Source organism: Anarrhichthys ocellatus, unplaced genomic scaffold, assembly GCF_004355925.1.
Source record: "Anarrhichthys ocellatus isolate YVR2014 unplaced genomic scaffold, GSC_Weel_1.0 scaffold24, whole genome shotgun sequence".
NCBI classification, from domain to species: domain Eukaryota; kingdom Metazoa; phylum Chordata; class Actinopteri; order Perciformes; family Anarhichadidae; genus Anarrhichthys; species Anarrhichthys ocellatus.
The window spans coordinates 9,358,941-9,369,036 of record NW_022280054.1 but is presented as its reverse complement, the minus strand read 5'-3'; the positions used below and the strand labels follow the sequence as shown (position 1 = coordinate 9,369,036).

The window sequence follows — 10,096 nt, the reverse complement described above, 5'->3', positions numbered from 1 at the left end:
GGGGGGGAATCAGAATCTCTCATAGGCCGACAGATGAGACAAGAAAAACCACAGAGCAAATCATGATGAAGAAGCAGTGATGAAGGGAAACATGCAGAGACATAACAACACGAACGGATCAGAAGTGTACAAGTGTGTGTACGGTGTCTGGTCACACCTTCCATCTTTTGGGCTCTTCCGCTTTCGGGACCTAATTAGTGTCCGTGCGCAGCATGAGGACGGAGAAGCACAAGGGTAAAAAAAAATAAATAAATAAGTTTTGTTTGTTTATTGTGCATTTAAAAACTGTGCCGGAACATGGCACCTCATTGTCTCCGTTGCTCAGATGACACTGAATGAGTCATACATGCTAATTCACTTTCCTGCGCAAAACGCACACACACACACACACACACACACACACACACACACACACACACACACACACACACACACACACTTGGGTAATACAGGCCCTTAGTCATCCTATCTCTCTGAATGTAGCTTCCAGACATGCTTTTCCTCATTACCTTTTCGTGGGACACACTGAGACGCGGGCCGATGCCGCAGTGTTTTGTATATATATGCAGATATAAAAGCCAATCTGGTAGACACAAAGAAAATTGGCCAATTATGGTACAGGCCCAGTGGAACATCTTGTCTACATGACTGAGCATTGAAGTGACGAAATGAAGAAGTGTGGGGATTCAGAGTGCTGAACATACACACTACTACCATCACTTCTAGTGCCACCAATCACATAAGAATTCTTTTGAACAGTACAAGTATGGACTTATGGACCCACGCGCACACACACACACACACACACACACATGCTTCTCAGTCTGGTCTGTAGTGGCGTGTGTCTGTCTGAGTGCATATTGATGGAGCAGCTGTTAAAGTCACGGGGGAGCCATTGTCAACAATACGAGACTGATCACAAAGACGCTCTGGAGAGGCTTTAATTTTCAGGCATAGACAGAGAGACAAAGATGAAGAGAGAGGGACAAAGGAGGAAGGAGGAGGCAGAGGTGGAAAGAGGTGAAGTTAGATGATGAAGAAGAAAGGAGGGGGAAAAAAGAGATGGGGATCAAAAAGGTGACCTTCATCAGCACCATCCAGGCTACAGTATTGAAGCACACTTTGAGCGCTGAGTTCCATCTGTGGAGTAAGAGGCGGCCGAGCTCAAGAGAGCAGGTCGATGCAAGTTGAGAGGATGGATATGGTGCACAGTGTGTGTGTGTGTGTGTGTGTGTGCTGTATGTGAGAATCTTTGATCATCGGGCTGCATTGACTGACTGTCATCAACCAGTCACACTTTTCAAATAACTCTACTTGTGTTATTAAGGAGAAACCATGATTCAAAGTAGGTAAGGGAGTAAGAAAACATGAATACACCTGAGTATTAAAACACGATCGATGTTTCCATGCAAAGATTCATGGCAGACCGTAGTTCATTTTGTGTTGTGTTTTGATGTTTAATGTTTCCGGTACTTTGAGAAATACGAATGCAGATCCCACTCTTCTTTTTTTCAGTTACATTTTATACAAATGGTGGCATGTTCTTTATACTATGACAGTTTTCCCAAAATGATATGTAAAAAAATGTAATATTTCGCCTTGCTTTCAGAATCGCAATATTGTATTGTATTGCCAGGTTCTTGCGAATACACAGCCCTAGCAGGGGCCTCGTTCTTAAATACTGCAGATACAAAGATCAACAACGTGTTAGTCCCAACTCTCCTGTCTGTGGCACTCAAGCCTAGTTTATTTAATAAACTATATCGGGCAGACTACAAGGGCAATGCTTGTTGTTATGATCAACGCAATGTTGGTTTTGATCACTATTTCGCTTTTGGGTAGTTTGATGTGCTGCGTTCATGAATTGCTGCAAAAAAAGTAAGTAATTATTTTCAGTGACTGGTCCCTTCATAGCTGGATGTATAAGCTGCATAACAGTAAGGGTCATTATATTCTCCACATTTCCAGCGACTACCTGGTACTGCCTAATTCACACATTTTGGAGACGTCATCACAAAACATATATCAAGCACTTCTACTTCTCTTTGTATCTTCCCTTGGCCACTTGTTCCCTCTTCTCTGCCTTTCATTTCTCCTCGCACATTCTTCCTCTTCCTCCTCCTCCTCCTCCTCCTCCTCCTCCTCCTCTACCTTGTTATATCCCCATCTGTCCTCAGACCACTTAAAGCCTGCGCCCTTATGGGCCCCAGAAGGAGAGCACAAAGAAAAGTCATACAGACGGAGAAAGACTTTATAAAAAATCAATGAATTGAATGAATTCCATGTAGAGAAGGAGAAAATTGTTATGCCAGTCCAGATCTTTCTATTCTTCTCTGCCCCCAGCATGCCCATTATCCAATCTGAGCAACAGACTGAACCCAGCGGGCTGACCTACACTGATGGAAACATCAATGTCTGTCACATCCTTGTATATGTTAACTCTGGCTGTGGACAAAGAAAAAGAGAGAGGACAGACACCGTCTCACAGTATGTTCATGTTCTGTTTTAGTTTTACCCAGGACAAGAATCTCTTGATAGCACAGACATGAGTAAGAAATGGAAGTGGTGAAATAAGGTAGAGATAAGAGGAAAGAAACTGGAGTCACAGGAAAGAATTAATGAGAATGTCATACCTGCATCCTCTCCAGCATATCGAAGAACTCTGCAGACTGAAACAGAGGAAGATTGTAAAACAGGGTATAACGCTGCTGAACTTTGACTTTCAGAGCACCAGCAACATCTTCTGATACCAAACACACATTTAGTCAGTACAAAAGCAGAGTCGTTGCCCTTTAGTTGACTCTAATTTACACTGCAAACAAGGCTTTTGATGCTCAAAGCAACACCAAAATGTCTTATATCTGTAACATCGGCGCCAGCAGCAGCAGATCTTGCTCACTGCCTTCGATTTCCCTCCACAGCCTGAACTTAGTCGTGTCAAGTGGGCAGGGCAGGACAGAGACTTCCAGTCTCTCACACCCACATGCACGCACACTGAACCGCTTCCTTAGAAAGTAACACACGCTCAAACACATGCATCCTAAAGTGCATTCACACGTCTCCGAGGCGTCCCCGGGGCGTCCACCTCGACACATCACACCTCACTGTGACGCTGATAATGGTCCACATGCTTTGGGTCTTTGTGCTCCGATTTTCAGCACATGTACACTGTGCAGGTTAATTTGGGCTATGCAGAACACATGTGCGCACACACACACAAGAGACGTTAAATTATGGCACCACATGAAACATCCTGTTAAAAAAAGAAGTCTGGTCTAAAGGAAGAAAACCACAAAAACATTCCTGGTAGAGAATCTACGAGAGCGGTGCTATATGCTTCCTCTCTAAATGGCTTCCACAATGAACACTGCTGTTGAATCATGATGTAACCAATGAAAAAAATAAAAAAGACCCACTTTCATTGATAAAAATATCAACTATAACCTACTTTAAATGACTTTGATAGCCAATACCAGACACTAACTCTGTGGTGTCATAAAATACAAAGCAAGAGCAACCAGGAAATAAATGCCTTATACCTGTCGCTGCTTAATCAGGAAAGTCTGATAAATTATTTTACAGCCGTTTAAATGACTAATAAAACCGAATGATATTCCCTACAATGGTAATCTTCACTTATCATTACCACTCCTACTGCAGACTGAACCACACACACACACACACACACACACACACACACACACACACACACACACAGCTTGTCAAGCAGTTAAGATTAATGAGTTAAAGGTCTTGTATGCTGATACAGTGCTGTGAGCTGGAGCTACAGAGTCAACATCAGACAGCCAGACCAACAATGAGCACAAGTGTCTATATCTGTCAGGTAGCAGCTTTGGCAGTCAGCGTGCGCTCTCAGCACATGTTATTGTGAGATACGTCTGCCTGCGTGGTGTAACAGTTACTGGGATCATATGAGGGCGGCAAGAAGAAGGAAGGTGTATTGATAATAGGCAGCCTCTGCAGCTTTAGCTTTTCCTTTTTCTTTGAATTTATGGAGATGTCCTCACACGGTGTTGACCATGGCAGTTTAAAAGACGCACCGATGCAGCTTGTCCTGGCACTGTTTGAGTGGGATCCTGCAGTGCTGACGGTGTGTTCAATGATCGTCTACATTCCCTGCAGTTACCAGACAAAAGAGCAAGGACACGAGACACTTATTTGTCTTCTCTGCTATGCTGTCAATCTAAAACAGGACCCAGATGTCTGTATTTTCTGCCTCTTTCATCTGAGGTGTCTCATTATGCTAATTTATCATCTTTCTATTCTGTCCCGTTTATGATTCTGATTCCTTCACCTTTTCTCTGCCTTTCTCCTTCTTACCATCTCTTCGTGTGCTCCATCCAGCCCGGCAACAATATCTGCATCTCTTATCTCCCATGGCAACACGCTAGGGCTATCACAGACTTCAGGCAGATTATTTCGGCTCCGTGACTGAATGACTATAATTCACATGTATTCATGTAAAGACATGGACATAATCATTTGCACATTGACAGCAATGATGATACGTCACAGACAGGGGCAGTGGCCGGCATGTCTCATCGGGATTAAAGGGATGTTACAGAATTTAACTTTATCAAAACACTAAGTGAAAGCTCGGGAAAAGGAATTAAACGGGAACAAGCGGAAATTTGCAAAGCGATTTGAGGTGGTGTGAGCTTCTTTCTTTCTTAATTATTTCTTTTACCCTCTCTTTAGTCCAACAGGCAGGAGAACCACAGGTATCACCGTCTCATTATAGCCACAGCAGCCACTTGTTGTTTCTAGTTGAGTGCAGTTCAGTTCTGTTTGAGACAGACTTGTTCCAAATACCTGCACCTCAGCCAAAGCCAGCGTTGTCCTAGCACGACCGGGCTGTACATCCACAGACGCTTCTCTCCTGCCCACAACACAACTCCTTCTCTGGGTCAAAATAGGGTGACGGGTGGATGAAGGGATGAGCCTGAGCGGGCAGCTCTACAGCTCTCTACAGCTCTCAGATGTACAGTAAGACAAAAACCCCCTCATAGCATCTTTATAGCACAGCTCTGTCAGATACCTGGAACACTGGCTGACATCTGTATTTGATACATCAGTCAATACTGTTTTGGCCCGGCCTCCAGGTTACGAAATACTGTTGTGAAACACTTCACATGTGGGTGTAAATCTGCTATAAATACGACGCAAAACAGTAAAAGTTTCAGAGATGCAGTCGTTCCCCTGCCAGCTTTTTCAAAACCAAACACATTAACTGTTGCGTTCAGTAACAGAGTGTCTGGTTGTTTCTTTGAGTCAAAATGCAGACTTACCTTAGCATTAGCTACGAAATCACGATGTCTCTGCCTTTTCTTATTCTTAATCTCTTCTGCATTTGAAAGTTATTTTCCTGTCACTCGCCTTTTAATGTGTATTTGGCATTTTAATGCCGAAAGCTTAGACAGGAAAATCAAGTCACGCAGTAAACTGAGTCTCATGTAAACACAGAACAGGTTATTTCAGTGTGCATGTGTCAACATGTGCAACACACACACACACGTACACACACACACACGCACACATTACATTATTTGTAATTAGAGTTTGATTATGACAACTGTGAGGACTTTCCTTTAGCCCATATATCCTCCAACCCTAATTTAGCCCTGTCCACTGTACACGTTTCCTCATTATGTCACGAAGAGTATAGGAAAGACAAAATGTCATAATTGCAGTGCACAATATAGCTCCAGTACCATGCTGCAGTCTGTGTCCTCCACGGACAGTCATCTTTATGGCCCCTGTATCAGAAGCAGCAATGTCAATAACTAAGCTGAGTAGCAACGACATGTAGTCTGTGCAATCAGATGTGAATCATTTGTATTTATGAGTAGTGAATTATCCAGCTAATAAAATGCAAGGAAATTAGGAATCTATTTTTGAACATGTTTTAGGTTGTATATCAATTGAGACGGCATGATTGAACCTATTAACATGTACTTACCAATCTGAGAAGATGGACAGATGTTTTTGAGAAAGAAGGAGGGGGGGAGGGGCCGGAAGGGGCGGGCTCACAGTGTATCCTACTTTCCTGCTAGACTTTTGGGGTTATGTGCTGCTTTCATTGGAAAAATAGTTGGCATGGGTTTTGCAGTTAGATGCGTTCAAAGTATAGCTTATTCTTTCCTGTTTCTCTAATGTTGCACACTCCAGCTTTGAAGGTGTAGGCTGCACATCATGTAACAAAGCAGCCAAAGTTGTGTGGTCTCTTGATGGATTTGATGTGGACTGTGATTACAGGAAATTATAAGCGTCAAAACTTCTTTACCAGTGTGACACTGAAGATGAATATCTTACCACACATTACATGAACGTTAGACCACTCTAGCTCACAGCAAAATTGTGGGTTGTCGATTGATATACACCAGAAATCAGCCACACATCAAGATTACATTTCACTGCAGTTATATTTCTCTCATATATTTTGTCATATATTAGGGTGTTTTATTCCTGTCTAAATAATCAGTCTGCCTGACCTTGAGCAAACTTCGCCTTTCTGTGCTGTCTCCCTCTGTGTTAGAAGATTCAATAATGATGGCTTAGTTCAAGGTGACTTACTGCAGAAAGTGTCTCCCTCCTGCAGGAGCCGTCATCCATTTCATGTATATCACCCTGCTGATCTGCCCTCCTGCAAAATGTTTCCTCTAATTTATCATGCTCGAGAAAAATCTAAAATTTTCTAGCCGTGGAACAAGTGCAATGCAGTGTGAGTAATGGATATCAAACATACATCAACACCTCACCATCTCATATAAATAAAAAGCTTTCTCTAAATATGCAGCACTATAATGTCACTACCACATGAATCATCATTCTCAATACCTGAGAACGATGATCCTCTACAGTCTGATGGATTTAATTTGTATTCAGGTTCCGTTTGGTTTTGCTCCGATGCTTTTTTCAATTTGCCGAGTCACAGCTTTGGCCCAAGTTTCATTTTATGATACCGTTTGATTGAACTTCACAATTTGTGGTCAAGATAGCAGCTGAGAATAAAGCTTCCGACCTTTTCCTACTGTAATTGGTCATGAACGAAGGTTACGGTATTGTAACCCTAGTTCTATAATCACAGACGGAGCCCTCCGCTGGACTCCATGGGTTGTACTCCCCTCTCTTGACGAGCACGCATTAACCAACTGAAAATATGCATCAGCCTAGCTGGCCAATCAGGATGTGCCAACCCGAATATGTGCACTCCCCAAGGTATATAAGGTAGCACACACTGCTGCTAAGCTATCAGACACCCTGTTTAGCAAGCGGCGTAAGAGCAGAGGGCTCTGCTCATGCTTATAGAACTAGGATTACAATATTGTAACCTTCGTTATAACTCAAACAGGCTCAAGACAAACCTGTAAAAATCGTACTTTCCTTCTCATGCAGTGCTGTGTCATGTTGACCTTGTCATCGTCTCTGAAACGCTTTGCTTACTAAAATGATTTCTCAATGAGGATAATCACAATCAATAGATTTTCTAATAGGCCTAAAGGGCAAACAATGTCTGTAAATCAATATCTATCTAAAAATGTGTGTGTACACATGTATGTCACAACATGTGCGTGCACATTCATGTGTGTGTGTGTGTGATTCCTACCTTCATGTTGGGCGGTGCAGTGCGGGGCGGTGAGGGGGGACATTCTCCCAGCGGGACGTTGGAAATGTTCAGCAGCTCCTGTTTCCTGGAGAGAGGAGGTCAAAATGAGGAGTAAGCAAATGATCCAGATTTCGCCATTAGCCATTAAATGCAATCTCATTTTCAAAGATATTAATTTGCCACGTGTCACATGTCTTCCTTTTGAGTAACTTAAATACATTGAGCAAATTAAGGAAAAATTAGGAAAATTTAAGAATTACACTATTAAGTATAATTCCTCTGAAGAAACTAAAACCAACAATGAATTTATCCTGCGCACAAGTTTTGTCTGAGACAAACAAAAATCCTGTGTTGTAACTCTTTAAAACACAAAAAAAGTACATTGCATCACGAGACACAATTAAGAAACGCATGAGTGCTACATTATCGAGCCTATTCCATTAAGAATAACTTTTATTGCAGCTATAATTTAAGGTTTTAAAAGCGGAAAGCCAGAAAGCCTGTTGGAAATAGGCGGTGAAGTGTCAGATGGCTCTCTGCTGCTTTCATTTGCTCTCTGGAGTCCCAGGGGCTGTCAAGGAGACTTTAAGAGAAGTCCTTTGGGGCTTGGAGCCTCTTCTCCTCTCTTGTGCTTTTACCCCCTCTGCAGCGAACTCAGAAGCATGATTGCACATTAATGGTCCCAGATGTGAAAGGTTGATCCGTCACTGGGAGACAGCCAGGAGATTGGCTCAGCCACAGAAACCTGGCGTATTTGGATCAAATCCAGTGGTTTGTCATTGGAACATTTTCAGATGGGATACTTGTGGTGGTGATGGACACCTCTCGTGCATGATCAACATCAAGAGGGTTTACAAAGAAATAAAGAGGGACAAAAGAGCAGAGATGTACTAAACCCTCTCTAACCCATCTTTGGAGCCGCAGAAAGCACTCAAGACCACATTTTCTCTACCAACCACGAAAACGCATTGGATGTGAATTGGTAGTCGCATAAAGCCTGTATCTCATTACATAACCATATTATGTGCGGGTCTTAACTTAATGTATATAGTGAAATTCTTATTTTAGGTTTTATATCTGATAGCCTAAGTGCATTAGACCCAACACATTGAATGCACATGTCCCCTCTGAAGTAACAGTAAACCAAAAGCTGTATTTCTACCAGTGTGGAAGGCTGTATCACTTCAGACTTAGTGGAGGGAAGGAGAAAACGAGTATACAAAAAAATGTGAGGAGGTAAAAAAAAACAGCTTATACCCCGACCCTCCATTGAATTTAATCAACAACACTCTTTGGAGTTTTTGGAGACTGTCACAGCCTGTCAATATTTACCGGAGGCTCCAAGACGGCCAAACAAAGCGCACCAGAGTCTCACAGGCCAAGCCCTAATTCCTCTTCAAACCTATGGAAAAGCCCGACATTGACCAGCTCTTTCCACAGGTTCAGCTTTCACACAACGCACCACTGTGTCCCCCCGTGTGTTAAATGCATGCTAGTACAAGGTAGCCAAGTGTGAGCAGTGTTTGAATGAGCATCATAAGCCAAGACAGACTAGGAGGGTTTACAAAGCAGAAAAATAAAACATTAGTTAAACGTTTTAGCTGGACATTGTTCTCTTCAGCCTGAGGTAAGTGGGACACTGTGTGTTTTCCACTGCTGACTTGTGAAAATGAAAGGCTTGTTAAGACCGCTGTCCTTGGGGCAGATCCCTGCTCTGTGCCTCTACAGATGACCTGTATTGGAGGACACCTATCTTTCTGTGTTGCACACTCACTCACACCTGCATACAGAGAGATGCTGTTAGCGGAGGGATTGTGCATGCGTCGGCGAGAGAAAGAGGGAAAGACGAGGAGCTGCTGTCCTTGCAGCCTGGACTGTCTCTCTGTAGCGACGAAACAACAGCTACGTCACAGTTACTGACTCCCACCCAGGTAGGGAGGGAGGGAGTGAACTCACATACTGGGACAGCAGGAGGGATGAAGCAAAGAAACAATTTAGGAAGAACAGGTCATGGGGAAAGTGAGTCAGAAGAGGGAGCAGTGGAAAGAGGATTAGATGTGCACTCAAGGCACTTTAAAGAGGGGGCTTTTCATAGCATCATCAAATGACAGCCCACTGTCCAGAAGAAATATGTTTATTCAGCACCTCACAATTTACATCCAACACCAATATTGACAGCCAACGTAGGAAGTAGTGTGCTTCTTACTTCGGTGGAAAGTAAGGGTGTGATGGATGGGAGTGTAGCACATCAGACTTTCAGCAGGCCGCCCCCAGTTTGAGCCTCTCATGTATTATCGTTCACAGAGCTAAACAAAGATGGTGGCCAGAAATTACATGTGTCCTTTCTCAAATTTGTATAATGTGAACCAAAATTCGAATGGTTTACCGGTTATGGTTCTCTTTATTGACGTTACTTCATTTTATTCGATATATGTCTTTCCTGGCGACCATCTTTGGTTGGATTAGGAA

At 42.9% G+C, this 10,096-nt stretch overlaps 1 protein-coding gene across 5 annotated transcripts in view; it reads right to left on the bottom strand.

The window, feature by feature from the left end:
• Positions 1-10,096, bottom strand: part of rap1gap2a (RAP1 GTPase activating protein 2a) — a 71,254-nt gene that overhangs the window by 12,098 nt on the left and 49,060 nt on the right. For 3 of the 5 annotated variants that reach the window (XM_031861269.1, XM_031861268.1, XM_031861265.1), the window contains 3 exons: positions 7,628-7,712; positions 2,634-2,669; positions 158-190 (listed from right to left, as the gene is read on the bottom strand). In XM_031861269.1, the coding sequence (XP_031717129.1) occupies positions 158-190; positions 2,634-2,669; positions 7,628-7,712 (154 nt within the window). The remainder of the gene's footprint in view (positions 1-157; positions 191-2,633; positions 2,670-7,627; positions 7,713-10,096) is intronic. The other 2 variants (XM_031861267.1, XM_031861266.1) reach the window with 2 other exon arrangements.